Source organism: Styela clava, chromosome 10 (genome assembly GCF_964204865.1).
Source record: "Styela clava chromosome 10, kaStyClav1.hap1.2, whole genome shotgun sequence".
Lineage (NCBI taxonomy): Eukaryota > Metazoa > Chordata > Ascidiacea > Stolidobranchia > Styelidae > Styela > Styela clava.
Genome location: NC_135259.1, coordinates 17222444 through 17241770, shown reverse-complemented (window position 1 = coordinate 17241770; position 19327 = coordinate 17222444). Strand labels below are relative to the sequence as shown.

At 33.3% G+C, this 19327-nt stretch overlaps 2 protein-coding genes across 2 annotated transcripts in view; one reads left to right on the top strand and one right to left on the bottom strand.

Moving 5' to 3' along the window:
* Nucleotides 1-1349: 1349 nt before the first annotated feature.
* Nucleotides 1350-2427, top strand: LOC120338154 (uncharacterized). The gene is made up of 2 exons (XM_039406090.2): nucleotides 1350-1555; nucleotides 1775-2427. Exons 1-2 carry the CDS (start codon nucleotides 1381-1383, stop codon nucleotides 1963-1965), a joined length of 366 nt encoding a protein of 121 aa, XP_039262024.2. The 5' UTR covers nucleotides 1350-1380; the 3' UTR covers nucleotides 1966-2427.
* Nucleotides 2428-12242: 9815 nt separating this feature from the next.
* The window catches only part of LOC120338400 (inactive tyrosine-protein kinase transmembrane receptor ROR1-like), a 36899-nt gene continuing 29814 nt past the window's right edge, over nucleotides 12243-19327 (bottom strand). Inside the window, exons 13-19 of the mRNA XM_039406386.2 lie at nucleotides 17163-17273; nucleotides 16230-16418; nucleotides 15162-15340; nucleotides 14830-14959; nucleotides 14567-14686; nucleotides 14315-14445; nucleotides 12243-14067 (exon numbers count right to left, since the gene is read on the bottom strand). Of these exons, the coding sequence (XP_039262320.2) occupies nucleotides 13035-14067; nucleotides 14315-14445; nucleotides 14567-14686; nucleotides 14830-14959; nucleotides 15162-15340; nucleotides 16230-16418; nucleotides 17163-17273 (1893 nt within the window). The 3' untranslated portion in view covers nucleotides 12243-13034. The remainder of the gene's footprint in view (nucleotides 14068-14314; nucleotides 14446-14566; nucleotides 14687-14829; nucleotides 14960-15161; nucleotides 15341-16229; nucleotides 16419-17162; nucleotides 17274-19327) is intronic.

Below are 19327 nucleotides of genomic sequence, written 5' to 3'. Positions count from 1 at the left end.
AAGCATAGAAGAAAGATAAGTAGTTAGTCCCTCAGATTATACCAAATTATATTACTAAATTATTAGGGTTTGTTTTTTAATCTTTGTATTTTAATCAGAAGTATATTCAAATATATTAAAGCTGGTTAATCCCCAATTCATTTCACGATAAAAAGTCTAAACCGACATCCACGATAGCATTTTCCAATGGTTAAATTTATTAAACAGTATCTGATTACCGTTCGACTTTTTTAAACTTAGTTACAGCATTTAAATGCATGTGGTTTATTTCTAAACTTATTTGAACAACAGTGCTGTAGCAACTAAAATAGCAATACCACCTATTTTTAAAAACGTGTGTATTATTAAATTTTAGGCATAGTGTAAAACTGTTTAGTTTCCCGGTTTCTCAAAATTGTGTTTTTAGCCAAACGACTACTTATCTGTTCGTAATTGCTTAGCAATTTGATTTTTTATTAACCCGAGTTCAGTTCAAATTGTAGTTACTTTGTCATGAAACTCTGTCTCGTTTCGTGATAGTTTCTGGACATAATGTGGCTATTTTGTTCAAATTAGTCAGATGGCTATTTATAGATCACCTTCGGTAGTTTACATTTGCACGCGATCGCGGTGATAACCACACAGAGATAATGCTAGTTAAATACTCAAAGCTGTTAGAAAACTGGAGTGAACTTGTCAGAAATGTATAAAAGGTCGGTTGGTGAAATATTTTGTCATTCCACTTGGTTTCGCGGTATGAAAAGTTCCGAGGTAAACCACAAATGATGGACACTGTGGTTATAAGAAAGTTAAGCTGTTGGTTTTTTATAATGATCGGCTATTAACAAGAATTACTAAAAGAGTATTGCATTATTGTTTAGTTATTAGTTCAAATTCTTACGTCATTTTATTTTAAAACTCAAAGTTATTATGGTTAGAGCGAAGAACTGCGTTGTTATATTGACGTCCCCCCTTTTGACGCCCTAACTAAAATAATAGTATTGTCAAGCTTGGGATAATAAGATATAGATATATACAAGGTGTCCAAAACATTACGCCCGATTTCATAGTAATAGGAATTGTAAGTTTAAATAAATTTTATTATATGATAAATGAAAGCCGCAAGCACAATAAAAACTATTAATAAACACGGACAAAAAAAATTTGTAATTGTTATTATTATGAAATCGGGCAAAATGTTTTGACATCCCGTCGTATACTTAGTGAGGTGAATTAATTAGATGAAATAATCAACAAAGCATAAACGTGTAGCCTATATATAACGATAATATTATTTATATTTATATTCCTTTATATTAAACTTGAAATCAACTAATTTTTTCATGTTTTTTTTTATCAGAATACTAATTGCAACTTATATTCTTACATCTAAACTCAATAATGAACACATCAAAAATTGTTTTGATTATACTTCTTTTTGTGGCTGTTGGTTCAAAAGCCACAGTGTCCAGCAGAAGAAGAGGTCCAATAAAATTAACTGAAATTATATGCAGAAGATGTTGGCAGAAAATGTTTTCTTATTGTCAAGGTGCAGTTCACATGGTTAAACGAAGTGGTACGTTGATATTTATTGGTTTATAATTTTATGAAATGTATATTTTGCATACATTGATTTTAATTTCAATGCTTTTACGTGAACTTTATCATCTGAATAAATAATTGATTGAGAAAAACAAATATAGTTATTCAACTTGGCAATTTCCTGCTTTCAATCTTCAAAATAACCCAAAAAAAATTTATGAACCTTATTCATGTTATAATTTTACTTTTACAGTCAATTCCGAAACTCAAAAGTATAAAGACATATCAGCAAATATTCAAAAGTCATCTGACTCTGCCAATCAATTATGGTTATCTCGAGTAAGAAGAGAAATATACTCACGCAGAAGGAGAGGAGTAATTCGACGTCACATCAGAGTTCAAATTAGAAGTTGTCAAGTATGCAGAGAACTTTGTTTCTACTGAACATCAAATTTTCAAGCTGAAATGTGAATAGACATCGCACATATTTATCCAAAATTATTTATATACCTAAAGTATAATATTGTATTTATTCTTGGAGAAAGGTACAATGGAATTAAATTCACATAAAACAGACAATTAATTCATTCATGTGTTTTACTCACATTGAAAGTAATGACAAAAGAACAGAGAAGTAAAAACACAAACAACATACCATACTGTTTTGGTGAAAAAATATTAAATGCATTGAGTTTAAATTGCTGCTGACTTTGGTCCTCAAATCGTGCTTGCTATCATTTTATCTAAATGCATTGTTTCGAATATTTTATATATTTATTATTTTATATATTTTTTGTCAAATAATACCATAGTTTTTATATCTCATTAATTTATTCATGAAAGAATATAAGCACTGTCATATTGTTTATTTTTTCGTTTTAGTTTTCCATTTTGCTATTTAAAGAGCAATAAAATATATGAGAATACTGATAACATGTTATATTGAGTCATTTCGAAGTTAACAGGGTTTGGTTGGTGCTAAGTATGAGAAAGAATTATATTAGAGTGATCAAAACTCCGGCCCTTAAAATCACAAAATTTCAATACACAAAACTTTTTTGATTTATATATCTTCCTTAACATAAAAAACGCCACCCATGCAACACAACAAATAGGCTGATTAAAACGATAAACTCTCACTCTTTAATACATTTAAAACTCGCATTATTTCGACCACTTTTGTAGTTTCCCGACTGTGGCCGCAAAGCCTCCTCAAAATGTTTTGCGGCCCTCGATCTCGCAACCTTGGATCACCCCGAGTTATATAACTAATTACAAAATAGGCACGTAGCATTGTAGGATAAAAACTTGCATTCTAAATCACTAAAGTATTTTAAATGATTTGTTTGAAATTTCACAAATTATTAATGTTAGTATATGGGTTATATATAATAATCAGGAATTAATTGAACTCAATTCTATGGGAGATATTTGTTCAAAAACATCAACTATTCGAAACAAGACGGTTTTTGATAATTTGAAAACGTTTTATTCGATTAATATATCTAATGAAATCCCACATGTTGCGTAAAAGTAAATTAGCAGTGGGAATTCGAGACGTCTGTTCAAATAAATCTATATTTGAAAATTCTGGAAGGCAATGTAATACCAAATAGATAGAAACTTTATGGCTCGACTAAAACTGGCGATAAATGATTGTAAATGAAAAAACAGGCTATAAATATTTTATATTTTATTTGTCTATATTTTACCTCTATTTGCAGGCGATAAAAATAAATCTGAAACCCCGATTCAGCAGTTAGTACCGTTAGCAGCGACCGCGCTGTTTCAATTTTTTTTTTCTTTATCATTGTTAACGTGTGATTGTGATAAAATACACATAGCTCACCAAATAAGAATTATAAACGGACATATTACATTTTGCCTTTTGTGTATTTGGCACTATAAGATCAAATTGCATCAGGCATCGAGTGCCACATTGCATCTAACAGTTGAAGACGACCTTTTTATCGGTTCACATACATACTAATCAGTATTTTCTGTCCGCTTAATTGTTTTCATGACAGTGCTGACTTAAATTGATTTAAGCGACGCCAGCGGTCACTCAGCACTTTTCTATGAGTTCCATCATTTTTCCATTTCCGTACGGCGATCAGGCGAGCAAACAGAGAGGACTTATTTTTATTTTTATTAATAATATAAAATATCTGATATTTCAATATTCGCATTTTTTCTTGAAGACAAATCCATCTACCATTCAATCTTTTATTCAACACTTCAGAATAGACAGTGGAATCGATTATAACCACTGTTTAGATAACCACGTTTATTAGTCGAAATTTATCACAATAAAGACGACATAATTTATGACGCGGTGAGTTTTAAATTCGGAATCTTAGGTCATATATTAGCAGATAACAATCGAGAAACTCCATCCAATAACATATCTTATATAAACAACAATCGTGATTCTGTTTTTAATGAGTCGTTTGAATTTTGCATACTAATGTAGCATTCATACTGAAGCATTCGCACAACTAGTTTATTATCATAAATATACCTAATTTTTATTCCCCCATTCAGAAATCTTATACTAACTACACTTATGCTAAAATTATTCTTCATGGATGTTTTTTGTGATAGTTTGATACGCTTAAGGATTTACTAATCTACAAAAGCTAATAAGCTGGGGATATTCAAGTTACAGACTCTGTCATAAACGTTTCTCATGAAACAAGAAAGAGGCGGTAATATTTTTTTACATTACCAAACTTTTAAATTATAATATACTATAGGTTTGATGAGTTTTAAACCTAAAATGGTACTCCCGTAATATGTGTGTAAGTTAGGGTCAGGCCATAATTTTATTTCGATTTTCCTTATTTTTTTCTATTACGAGTTTGAGAACTGTCTGTGTTAGCCAAGTGAATATACCCCCTGCCCATGGGCTTCCGTCCCTTCACGCAACTTGATGTAAAGTAGACGAACAAAATTAGTTACCTCCATATTGGTACACATACTTCTGGAGCGCCCTTAAAATAGATACATCCCTATCTATCGAAGAGTTTGAACAAGGTTGGAGTGTTCTCAAATAAAGTTAATAATTGCATAAATTGACTCAAAACTGATTCACGCCTTAACCCAAAATACGCTATTCTAATGGCACGCAGCGACTTGGGCATGGCAATAACAAAACGTGAAGTATGCGGAAAATTGTGTGTAGTTTATTAGTATTACGCAGAGTCAATTATACTTTCCAAAGCATTTCTCTATTAATGTCAAAATATACTGTCAAATTAGAACAGGATGGGGTTACGTCACCCGGTATGTATCTTATTCCGAGACCCCAAAGCTGATAAAACTGTTAAACTGCTGCGTTCTGTCGGGAGAAATAGCTATGGTTAGATTTGTTTTATGGTTTTATCTGTTTAGCTGTTTATGTGTCATATTTTGCTTGAATTCATGTATTAAATAATGACTAAATAAACATAACTTAAAATAACATAATTTGTTTCCACGAAATAGCATAAGTATATTGATAAGCTTTCGTTTAATCATGGTCTACCTTATTTAGAGAAAACAAGATTTGGCCTAATCAAACAGCAATAATGCTGCAGTTACTACATACGAATCCGAAGTAGAAAGAAAACAAGGAGAAAGGACTTGCATTTATTCGACATCAGGTCAACACAAGTTGTAAAATCTCAAATTTTCGAACTAAAATCAATAGGGTAAATGCTCGTACTGAGATATGGTCCATTTATAAAAAGCATTTCGCGTTGACGAATTGTGCAATATCGATGTTCAGATTAATGCCCAGTAACTGATTCCTCCGGTGAACAATCTTAGATTTTCATGCATATTGTCAAACATACAGTATTAAGAACATTGCAGCCGCAAAATATATTTATTAATAGAATAGTAAAATAATTTTTTGTTCAGTCGTTGTTTTTAGGTCGTAACTTATTTTAAAGCGATAATTCAGGACTCTTTATGAAATTTTATCTTGAATTTTTATCACTTCACATCTACTGCTTCCTTCTGTGGAAGCTTTTTTAGTTTGTATGAAAATAAATCCAATAAATTTAGCAGATAATTGTATACGTGTTCCTAGAATAGAACCAGGCTTATTGTAATTTAAAAAAAATAATTCGATAATTGACGCACTACGTAATCTATTCAATGGATATGGGAGAAATTTTGGTGCAATTTGTTACGTGATTGCGTGCATTTATTGTAGTGGCTTTCCGATGTTCACCCGTTTTAGTAAATAATTTTCACGAGCGACTCGAAATTAACCTAATTCTAACTTTGGCCCTAAAATCATAGTTTGGGTTTGACATTTTTGATAATAGTGGACTTCGAGCCATGTTTTAAAAGTATCCAAAGTCGAAGGCTCAATTTGGAGTGTTTTGAACTCCTAGATTTTTGCCAACGAGGCCTTAAAACTATTTAACACCTCCCTACTATAGTCATTATTTCATTAATTAGTTGTGTATGAAAATTTATGATCCTTTAAACAAACAAAGTTTATTACTGTGTCCTTTGGGAACATTTATCTAAGTGTATCAACTATTGTAAGGGCGCGTTTTTCATCATATCGATGATTACGCAGGTGTATACTGTATAACCATATTTGAAAGAACATTGAGCCGACCGATAAAATAGTTGAAAAATGTAATAAATTTTGTTGTTATGAGTTACGTTTTGACGTCTCATTTTGCTGTTTCCACCTATTTATGTGCATTAAACCGGTTTAGAAGATGAGCTACTAATTAATAGAAGGCACTAAGTCGGAAAAAATTTATTTGGTTATGAATCGTATTCCTTCATAGTTTATATAAGTTTTATGGACATTGCGCGTCTATACTCCGTTCGAAGTTGTGGATGTTATAGTAGTGGATAAGTAAATTTTTTTTACCAATTTGTCAAAGTAAAGTTGATTATCACTATTAAAAATATAGCAAAAATATTCTAAATCAAGAAAACATTGTAGAACTACTAAATCAGGCTTCCCAGAGCTATTATCGTAACTATTCATTACAGTAAGCACATCCATATATCTCGAGCAATGACTCTTTTATTTTTGATACAAGACATACAGAAATAGAAGGTTATTATATTCAAATTGCATACAATTTTCCACACATACTCCACGCCTTGTCAGTGCGATGCGCAAGTCACTGCGTGCAATTGGGAAAACGTATTTTAGGGTTGAAGCGTAAGACAATTTCGGATCAATTTTTGCAATTATTAACTTTATTTTGAGGGTACTCAAACCTTGTTTTAACTTTTCGATAGATGGGGATTTATCACATCTGTAGCATATTATAATTTCAGAGGACAAAGCTCGAAGAACAGTAAAGTTTCACGCGGGAAAAACCTTCATGATTATGGTCATTTCTAAAAATAAACGAAATCGCCGGTCATATTGCTGTCAAATATCACCAAAAAGTAACCTTTTATTCAAAACTATTCTAGAATGAATTAGGAGTTTAAACAGATTATATTTAACAAATTTTAATTATACAGACTATGCCCAAGAAAAAATCTTAGGAAATCACTTATATAACTTGAATTTATGTCAAACCGGTATTAGAAAAAGTAAACTAGATGTGCGCATTCACAAACTCTATTGGTTTAAACTATGGTCTTGTTATAGAGTAATTTTGCCGTGAATGTGATTATAAGTTTGTGAATAAATACAAATTGTGTATATAGAGAGAATGGCATAAGTATACTAAAAATCCCTTAACAATAGGACTTCATATAAGTATTTACTATTTAGTATATAGTTGAGTTGTTTGCTAGTAAAACAAAAACAGCCAACGACAAATTGATATGAGAATATGTCCCAGGCGTACCCAGAGGTGTGCGGGTCGGACCCATTCCCCCCATTTTAAAATTAAAAAACAACAACATTTTTTTGTATTATACACAGCAATTTTTAATAGCTTTGAACACTTTTTAGACCCTCAAGACTACTGAAAATCAACGGACTCTAACTTGGCAATTTGAAATTTCCGAACCACCATTTAAAAATTTGAAAATTTCTCGCGACGCCGCTGTGTGAAACTGTGACACATACTGAAATTAAAAACAGTAGTTGTTGAGAATTAAGTTTTAAATTACGACGACCACAAAAGACAATACTGTTTAAAAGTTACATCAATATTACTTATAATTCACAGTAATTCGTGTTAGGTTACAACCGGTATCCTAGTCCAAGCCATGTGATATTTATTTTTTATTTTCATTTATGGTACACACTTGGAAATGTATTGTGAAATTAAATGGAAATATAGAAATATCCTTTTTATTCGACTGATTATTATTGTATTAATTGCTTTATAGGTGATTTCAAAAATAAGGAGAAAAGAATCTTTTGTATCATTTTACATTTTTCTTTGTTCTTAAAAATAATTTTGCGTGTTTCACTAGTCGTATTGGACAAAAGATTATCCCAATCACAAAACAAAGTCAAATCACAAATTCGACAATTCTGCGCTAATAAATGGATCAACATTTTATACACAGTGACCAAGCATTTCATTACAAGACAATTTTTCCCTCAATTGAAGACAGCATCAAGAATTCCACTTGGTCACCACGAATAATGGACAAAATTTTATTTCGACTTCAGACGGGACATTGCCGTTTAAATAAGCACCTCCATAAAATAAGATGCCATAATAATGAACTTTGCGATTTCTGTAATGTTCCAGAGACAGTAGAACATTTTCTAATGAACTGCCATGCATATAGAAATGAAAGACGCATACTAAAGATGAAATGCCGCAATTATGGCATTGATTTTCAACCCAAAGCTATCTTACGCGACCCTAGCATTTTCCCCGCTATTGTTGATTTTGTGAAATCTACCAAGAGAGTATTATAGGCATATACAAAGTTTTAATTTAAATTGTCTGACGCAAAAGACTTAAATTGTTTAAAGCTCCATATACTTTCATACCACACGCACACACACACACTATGTCCGGTGTCATATTCCTGTTTTGTTCGGGTAAGCTTTGTTCCAATGGGAATTCCACAGTCGACGAGACGTTGATTCAAAATCTTGTCATAATAGTTGAGCGACAGAAGAGGGTTAGGGAATTCAAATTCAATTATTCCACCTCTTTGAAGTAAACATGTGGAATTACAGCAGGTACTGCCGTAGTGTGTGTACCAGGTTAGTGTTAGACCATGATTTTATTCCGATTTTCCATATTTTAGTTCTATTAAGAGTTCGGTGACTGTCTGTGTTATCCAAGTGAATATACCCCCTGTCCATAGGCTTCAGTCCCTTTATACAAATTGATGTAAAGTAGGCGAACAAAATTAGTTACCTTCATATTGGTACAAACACTTCTGGAGCGCCAAAATTAGAGCACAACAGTCGATGGCAAACATTGGTAATATGGAAGATGTTAAGGGTCAGAGAATAGTTGAAGTTTTAAGAACATTTATTTCCTCTTGAATAGTCCGTTTTACTATTGATATTATTTTGGTGCTAATATAGCCCAGGATCTATCACACTATAGCGTGAGGTCCACTTCAAGATACTACTACAGCGTGAGGTCTGCATTTTCCATCCCTAATGGATATCACTTATTTAGTTCTATACATTCAATTCAGCAATTTAGGGCATGGATCAGACCTTAACAAAGTAGACCACAAACTATAACTGGCCGGTTCTCAAGTGGTTGATATTGCGTTGTAGTAGCACAATTAATTCCCTATCCATAATTTACTATTTATAACCTATTTTTTATAATACTGTTGAGCATTGGTTTATAAAAAAAATATAAGTAATTAGGCGTTTCAAATATTATATCCCGAGGAGAGTGTACTAAGATAGCATACTATGGTAAAATTTTGTAATTTCTTTTAAAAATTCAATGACCTAAATATTATTTGTAAAAAGTACACTTACTTAATATTCTCGGCTTTGTGCCATTGTGTTGTGCAAAGAGGCATTTTATAAAATATTATTTTAAAACATTATATTCCCAGTGTAGACAATTTGACTTTTTCAAAAATGAATGTTAAGTATTCTAAGCTCGTAATTTGGATTAGGGTCGAGGTAGAGATAGCACTAAATCCCACTTTGAGTTGCACTTTCATACAAATCTACCATATTAAGTTAAACGATTGTTCAAAGTGAAATAAAAATAGCATAATCTTTCTCCGCGAAATAGCATGTATATTTGTGATTCTTCGAACAGAAACGAAATATGACTGCAAATATGAAAGATCATAATAATAGGTAGTAGACAAGGAGAAATTACCTGCAGTTCAATACATAATACTATGATAAGTTGCCAACTGTGTCCATAACGCGCGTGACTCCCCCAGTCCAAAAGTCTCATTTCGACTTGTCGTCCTACTTGGAACAAACCTAAAGTTAATTTCATATTCCTATAGCTTTAAATAATAATGGTAGTTTGCTGGTTTAGCTCTAATCAACATTTTAATTGAATATATGAATGAGATATGGAAGGAGTAGAAGGTTTATACCAGTAATATGTAATTAGTTTACAATTAGTTTCAATTTCGAGTATTATAACTTAGTGTGATTACGTTTATCTGGATATTTGACGGCTTCTTATTTGTTTCGCTTAAAACGGAAAAAATTAGAATCTTGTGCACCATCTGACGGATATTTAAATTTAAAAATGTCTCCAACGGCAAATATGTCAAATATTTCAACTTGCAACCGGGTACTTTGTGTTACTTCACTGATTGCAATACCATGTGGACTTTTGGTAATGACAGCTGGAATCCTGGTTTTAGTATATGGACCAGTCACAGACAGTGGTATCATAAGCTACTTGATTATGTTTATCGGTGTTCTGATATCAGTGGGAACACCATTTTTCGTCATGCAGCATTTTCGACTCGGATTAAAAAGAACAAAATGCGGATTTAAAATTATACAAAAACAGAATAACGAGAGACAAACAAGAGGATACTTATGTAAACCGAATGCATCATATCGTACACCAGTTGTAACAACAATATCAGATATTATACGGAATTCGCCAACGGGTTAATAATTTGGAACAAGAGAGCAATGCTCAAATATATAAACACGAAAGCCGCGCATTGGTATCAAATCAATTCAAATAAGCTTGTTTGAAGAAGTCTGACCTTAATCAGACGAAACGTTACAAAAAATCATTTGTGTTCGTTGGCAAAAAGACTCTCGAATCAAATAGAATGTCATCTTTATTTTTACTACAGAATCAATATTATACAATTATGGATCCATTTGTGCAAAGACAAATGAACAACAAAATATAGTTGGTCTCGTAAAACTCCAACTGCTACAACCATCGTATTTAATAAAAACACCGGCGTTGTTCAAGTCGGTTACAATGATTGAAATATAATGAAACTAGAACTGGTGTTCTGAAAGATTTTTTGCAGAAGCCAACTAGGGGTCACGTAGTTTATACACGAGAACTGACTTCACTGACATCAAACTTGATTCGAAAGGAAGCAGGAATGTTGCAACAGTTTGTTACTGAAGTAATACATTACAATAAAATTGTCAGTTGGGGTTATGAGGACTAAATACCAGTCCTCGATCTCTGCCTATGCGTATGTGGATCAGTATGTATATATTGTAACAAGGGTACTATAGCAAGATGAAAGATGACTATTCTGTTTATTTCAAGAGTCTTGCTGTACAACATAAATGTATTTCTTTTGGTCTGCAGAAGTATCCCCTTGGTCAGACGAAACGTTACAGAAACTGTTGGTGTGCAGAAAGACACTTGAATTAATAATGCAATGCTACAGAATTCGCACTTTCCCGTGATGTTTCGAGAAATATAAACCAGATGCCTATTGAAAGTCACGCGATTACTCTTGAAACAGTGGTACCTAGGAAATTTGTAAACATGCCGATAACACACTTATTTAGGTTGTTTATGGAAATTTGATCAACTTTCTGAGTGTAATTTATTACGGTTTGTTGTTTTTTTATTATTAGAAATGAACCAGCATTAAGATATATAGTAATATATAGTAATAATATTTGGTATTTAACAACTTTTTTATTTAATCGGATTCAGGGTGCCGTATAAGCGAAATGATGACAGATTATATTGCTTTTTAGTGTTTTTTTCCTTAATAACAAGTTTTCATGTTTACATATGTATCTATGCTGGTTTACTTCAATATTCAATACAAAACACTCGCATCAATTTTGGGCTTCATGAATATTTCAATATTGAGATAGCAAAACCACTGAGTTCATTACGTGGCATCAATTGAACGTACAAACTGGTGGTTTCATTCTATATATCTATCAGTAGAGGTTGCGCGAGACGAACTCCCAATCCTTCCTCAGTGCCTTTGCGCTAGTGGATTCGCATGCGTAAAATACAAGGGTGCTGTAGCAGGAGTAAACAGACCATACTATGCAATTCAATAGTCCTGTTGCAAACTAATACATGTGTGTTAGTGTGCAGCAGGACTATTGAATTGCGTATCATTCTATATTTTAAATTCTACATTCAAATTTGGCCCCATACTTTGCTCAAACAACTAACAACTGGTCGAGATGATTGTTAACTTTTACTATTTCCGCAATATTACACTTGTGAGCATATTATTAGGCGAATATATCGCTTGTCACACTGATTAATATTGACAATTTGTTACTCTAAAATGAACCTATAGGTACTAGGTAGCCTTTTGTTAAGGCATGATTGTATTGTTCCAGCCATAACCATAATAACATTGACAAATTCATCATTATTGCGCATGTGCGCATTTTATTGACCAATAAAATCTACTAAAAATAAAATAAAAAAGGTAAACAATTTACAGAAAAATGTAAAAAAGAGAAACTAAATATAAAATTCCACCTTTGACGAAATACTTTATTTTTTCATAAAACGATTCCTTATGTCAGAGTATTATCAAATATATATCTATATATATATGAAATCCAATGAAACATACTTTATTGCTATATCACAACTCTCTATAAGAGATGTAATACCTACAGCTCCAATTGTGTCGGGTCATTTTAGGCCGATAATTTGGGCCGCAAAGAAGACAAACAGACAATTAGTGAATTACTGTTACGAGGGATTTTTGACATTTTTTTTAATAATCTGAAAGAATTGTAAAGCTTATAAAATTGACGGTGTATCATATTGTAAAAGTTAAAAGACATCAATATTAAAACCAGAAACGTTATTTATTCAAACTCATTTACAACTCAAGATAGGCAAATAGTTGATATAGGAGACTTAGAATGAAGTAAAATTTGTAATAAAACATTTATGGGATGTAAAATAGTATTTTTTCAATAAATATCATCGATTCGCATTAATTGATATTCAGAAAATGGAGTTTATACCGATGGCGAAAATGTCTATCCCCTTGCGTTCGCCACCAAGCAAGCTCCTATTGCTACCTTGTTCATGAAGTTCCGCCTCAATGGCTCCTTGTTACCATGGCTATCGGCAGTTTCTCATCCACCCGTGTCACACGAACTTTGACCCCACTTGTTTGATCTACATTCCATAAAATCAAGCTATAAAATTACGATCCGATTTGCACTTGTTCGGGGTAGATCTGGCGCTTTGATTTTTAGGTGTATAAGGTTTAGGCGCAATCAGTGGGGACGTTATATTAGTTGAATGATTGGCATTTGACACAATAAGATCAGATTCCTCATCGACGGGTAATCCAGAGTCGCAAGATGGTGCTGCAGCGCTCGTTGACGAAGTCGAAGACTCAGTTTCTTCATTTTGGATCTTTGTTGATGACACAGTCGGTTTGACATCATTATTATTCGATTTTATGTCGCTAATGCGACTCGAGTCTGTAACTGCAGATGTATTCATATTTACACTTCGTTGTGCCGAGAATACAGAGTTGTCGCCATCGCTGTTGGTTCCAGAAACTGAATAAGGAGCGACTGCAGCAGATGGGGGTTGGAGACGACTATGGTTGAGATTGTCGACTCCATTATCGTCTTCGATAACTCCACTGAGAGGACGCCTGTGCTGTTGCATGTAACCAGGTTGTGGCTGGTATGCTTGTGACGTCACAGGGTAGTCTATGCCGCCATAAAACTTTTGTTGTGGTTGTGGCACGCCGTATTGAAATGACTGTTGCTGTGGCTGATTATATACCATCAATGCGGCGGGGTTAGATCTGGTCATTGGCCCATATTCGCTGCAAGAGGATGCACAGCTGCTAGTACTCCGACTGCTCTGTGTTGGCCTTCTTGAATTTCCGTATTGGGATTGATCGGCGTAATATCTAGGCTGAAAGTTCTGGCCCTCGTTGTTCATAAAACCTGCCGGTGTGAAGCTATGTGAGAGTTGTGTTGGGTCTTGGGATCCCTGCAGATCGACTACTAGTCGTTGTCCCTGATACACTGGTGCGGAAGAACTTGTAGCAGGCGATGATTGGCTAAATACGTTTTGAGAGGCGGGACTTACATTTGGAGCTGCTGGCTGTGAATACTGTTGAGAGATATTTGCAAACCCGGTAACTGCATTATATGTTGGTGGAGGCGAAGGAGTGTTGTAGCTTGGAATGCTGGCAGTTTCCCTGTGAATAGATACAGAATTTGTTAAAGAATAGGACTAAACAAAAAATGACGTTTTCTGCGGTAAACAGAATCGTCTACATCTGGAGTGTGTTTAATTGTACCTCTGACATTTGTAATTACATTTGCCTATATCTATCAGTCTCAGCTGACGAATATTACTTATGATGTTTGTGTAGTTTATATTATTACAGGTTCATTCATTCATGCAAATTTCTTACAGCCTCAGTTCTATAAATATGAACTTACATGCTTGAATACTGTCCGTATTGTCCTTCTTTCATAATATTGGTGAGTTGCCTATGAATTCCACGTGCAAGTTGTGAAGTCATTCTGGTCGCATTTGCTCCTTCCCATCCGCACAATTTGGCATGGATGTCCTATGAATAAGACAGTAAATTAAACTTTAATTTTATTCGTGACTTGTTTGCCAAGTTAAAAATTGGTCCAATCTACGATTAATATACGTTAGATATCAACAAAAAATAAAAGGTAACCAACCTTGAAAGATGGTCGGCAGTTAGGATCCTGAGCCCAACATTCGTGCATGAGTGTGTAAACACGAGCGGGACACTGATCTGGACAGGAAAGAAGCTGAAATCTGGTAATCATATCCAAAACCTGTAAAATAATTTTGAAATTAGCAATATTCATTTGTATAAATGTGACCCCATCTTCAATCATCATATATTTTCAAAGGCATGGTCGAATTTCAAGGAAAAATACAGTGTACAAACTAAAGTATTTTAGAAAAATATACTCACTTCTTGATTGCTGTATCCACAATATGGTTGAAGACCGTAGCTGAACATTTCCCAAACTAGGACTCCAAAAGACCAGACAGTACTCTTGGTTGAAAAGTTGTTGTTAGTGAGTGATTCTGGGGCCATCCACCTGAAGAAAAGGAAATTAGACTTCATTCATAATCCTGATATAATCTATTCAGGGATTATGTTACTTAGATTCAGTCATCCAATTGAAAATATTTAAAAGTGGCTTTTATTCTTATTTGGTCTCAGTATGGTGATTTCATATATATATATCAATAATTCACTACTAAAGAAGTATAAATGCACGGTTAAAAATTTCTCTCTACCTGATTGGAAGCATATTTCCTCCTTGTGGTGATCTGTAGTAACTTGAGAGGTAACAATCTCTGACGACACCAAGGTTGCAGATTTTAAGAATGTTGTTCTGGCAGACCAAAATATTCCTGGCTGATAAGTCGCGATGCACGAAATTTCGAGAAGCAAGGTAATCCATTCCAGAAGCAATCTGTTATGAAATATCATATTTTAAAATTAAGGTGATAATATGTATTAGAAAACTAATAGGCAAAGCGCTTTGATATTTGAAACGATGTATTTCAATAAATGTAGTATTGTTTGATTCAAATTTTGTATTTAATTCGCACTTTTATATCTATGAAGCCTAAATGTCTTGCCATGTAATTTCATGTTTCGTGCTATGTTCATTCGGACGGTACCGTTAAGTTTATTGTAACAGCATTTCATATCAACATAACCTTTGGCCCCTTAAATCACATTCGGAAGATACAATTTTGATAATATACTTATGCGCCCACCATGAACGCATATAGTAATTTAGGCATTACGACTTCTACGGAATATTAGTATAGTTAGTTTAGCGACAAATATTCCCGACGGAAGCCAAATACCAACCGGAGACATATTTTACACTCTAGTAGATAAACCGTTTGAATTTTGAAGTGGGGTAAATATGTACACTATTTTTCAGTTATTATTTTGGTTTGTAGTGACAGCAAATTTGTTTGAAATTTTAGAAGGTCGTTTGAGTTGTGCATATCATTACCGGGAAATATTATTGAAAGGGATTATTTGAAACCTTTACAAAGAATACGTTGTGGCTTGGCACAAGTTATAAAGTGATATCTATTGTGTAAAAAGGGCACGCAAACTCGAGAAAGTCAGTTTCCTCGTTGATTAACGCAACTTCGAAATTGCAAATATGGTAGACATATGTTTACATCTGCAACCAATATTCTGAGAAGAATTGATTGATCGAGCCCATTTCGTATTTAGGAGCAAATCATAATTTGAAAACAAAACCGTGTTTGAGGACCCACTTTCGTCAGAATGAAGGGGGGGGGGGGGGATTTGAGTTCACATTATCAAATATTTACCTGGGACATCATCATAATGAAATCATTCGGTTCGAGTGAACTCGATGCCTGACTGCTGGCACTGCTTGACATCTTGGTAGAAACTCCAACGTCAGAGTGCGGTGAATGGAGGCTGAGAAATTCATGAAGGTCGACCCTGTTGGTATATTCAAACACCATGCAACGACGATTTGGCTGAACGACTACCGCCTGTAAGGTGTGAAAAACAATGTTAAAGTCAAGGTTCAAGTTTTACATTTATGAGTCATATGCCAAGATCGATGGGGTTGAATGAGCACTATAGCATAAGACAAACTTGCAAACACGCCGTACTCCTCAGCAGTAATATTACGTGAAAGAATCATTACTTATCATCATCACTTCCTATGTAAATTAAGGCTAATTAAAATATATAAACCAAGTATATAAAAAGCTAATTACTGGTAGGTTTTGTAACAGTTTTTATTGGAAATATTTCAAATTCTTGATAAATATTTTATGGTCCATCAGTTCCCGTATATTTTGCCAATAAAACGTAAAATTAATCATAAAAATTCTTTTTCTTATCACGGTATATGACATGCTATTTACATAAATCTTGTGGACGTCATTGTTCACAGGTGAGCGTTCTCTAGAGATATTTGTCAGATTCTGACCTGCTTTAAGTCGCTTATCTATCTTTCGGTTTAATTAAATTAGAAATATGACTCAAAAATCAGAATGGGTTGTTTGTGCAGTAGCGTCGTTGTCAGAGTTGAAAAAGGAACAGCGCTAGAATGTTCCGAAAAAATGATTTTAACATGATTTTTGTGAGGACAACATCGCTTGAATGTTGAGTTTCGAAATATTTCATTCTAATAACTAGAACATTTGTATCATTGCTACTTCTAGGATTTACATCATGAACGTATGTTTAAAGTTTTTTAAACATCAATGCAAAATATATATATATACCTTTAAACATGCAACGTTAGGATGTTGTAATTCCGAAAAAATTTCCATTTCTCTTTGAAACTCTTCGACTTGGTATTTTGAAGCTCCTTCGTTGAGAGTTTTTACAGCAACCTTGAATAATGGAAAAAAAATTGTTTTTGAGTGTTACGAAGTTATAGGTAATGACTAAATATAGAGAAAATTAACCATCGCTATTTTATTAGTATCTGTCTCAAAGTAATTCTAAGTCTGAATTGGGTGAAATGCCGCAATGAGTAAACTATAAACAAAGAGTGTTGTTCGTATAAGCTGAAGGTGGTTTGGGTCGTAATTGTTTGTAATGGATTTACTTCGAGTCGGACTTTGAAGGCGGCGAATGACGACTTGGAAGTATAATTAAATCCATGTTTGATGAATATCTTACAGTAGCGCTTGTTTTACAATGTCAGGAGAAATGTATCTACCACAATATCGTGTCGAAAATAAAAGGCACTATTCCTATTAGAAACTAAGGAAAACTCGTTATAATTTAGTAATATTTATATCAAGTTGTTGGAGATAATCGTAAAATACCGTTTTACGTGTTTGAACCAAATATGAACCAAGCACCATGGGACGCAACTTAGAAAACTTATCATATAAGTAAACGCCTTGTCTAATTTTTGTTTTAATCGCCATTAAACAAGTGGTGAAGATTGACCTCAGTGAAACTTTTTTGAGCATCGACTTGTTACTCATTACCTTTATCGTCAAATCTACATATTTAATATTATAAACACTACTGGAAATCGTTTGTCACAAAATATAGTTATCGTTAAATCTACGAAGCCAAAATTAAAGTTCGACATGTTTTTGAACCATAAATATTTCGTATTTGTATTTCACAAAAACAAGAAATAATTGATCAGAAAAACTCGCCGACAAGAAGAAACGGGAGAATGTATTATTGGAAAAACTGAATGACATTCGATGATTGTTGCAAACTAAATAAAAACTCAATGCTGAATACAAATTTCGATTTTGGTTCATTGCAAATGTTTTTTGAAGTTTATCTCGACATCAATGTTAGATCAGATACATAAGATCGGGAAAGCGATATAAATGTTTTTTTTATTGTAGAATACATCGTAAAGATACTTATCACTATAGAAAGTATTGATGCTATTGAACAGAGATTGAGGCGACATCCAGTAGAAAAAAATAAGAGTTTTATGCCTTCCAAATTATATCCATAGTAAAGAGGGAAAAGATGTGCCGAAAGCGACCGTGTAAACGACCACCCAAAAATATGATGATGTTTAAAGGAAACTAATTAACATCTTTGCTGGAGGTATAATTTTTCAATTAGATTGTTTTCAGTGAAGTTCTATTTTTCGTACCACACATGGCTACAAAACAAGTTGAAAATTATGGTTTTGTTGTAATAGGATTTGATACGGATAGCGGAAACATGGCAAATTACAAGATTTTATGATAATTTGTTTTATTTTTAAACGATTTTATGGCGTTAGGTCATTTTACATCGGAAAGGTACAACTACAAATTTATTAAAAAAGACGAGTCTACAATTTCGTTATTTTCACCGTTAGTTTAATAATTATGATCAGAATCAACATTATGTTAAAATCATTACAAAAATTCTCGATTAAACAAGTAAACACTGCACGGAAATAGTCGACTTTAGATATAATATGCTCCATTAAAAACGGAAGCCCGATTGTGCTTGAATATTTCCTGGCGAGGGCAATTGGCTTTGCCTAATATTTACATAGTATGATATCGTACGCGGCTCATTAGCACAGTATTGGCATCGTGAGACCTTTCTATGCACGATTGGGTGATGAATGTAAGATTCACTTCACCAGGGCGTTCCTATACGTGCCTATTGCGACGGCTTGATATCCATATATTTGATTAATGTAAGTTGTGTTTTGTCGCTAATAATGCACGTTGAATAATTCAATATTTAATCTCATTATTCTTATTTTATTTTCAAATTTATTAAATAAACAATCCATCAATGCTTCCAACATTCCACATTAGATTCAGCTAAAAATATCTCAATGTTATCAATAAGCTGTTAAACCTACGTGATATGTCAAACACGCGACAAGGTATATAGCCCCGATATTATCTAAATATAAAATTCCATGATAAGTTCATTTTGATGCAATAATAATTAGATA

Excerpts from the sequence above, each read along its gene's own strand:
- LOC120338154 (XM_039406090.2), top strand. The coding sequence starts at position 1,381 with ATGAACACATCAAAAATTGTTTTGATTATACTTCTTTTTGTGGCTGTT. Across the intron at positions 1,556-1,774 it reads TCACATGGTTAAACGAAGTG|TCAATTCCGAAACTCAAAAG; the intron begins GTACGTTGATAT and ends TTACTTTTACAG.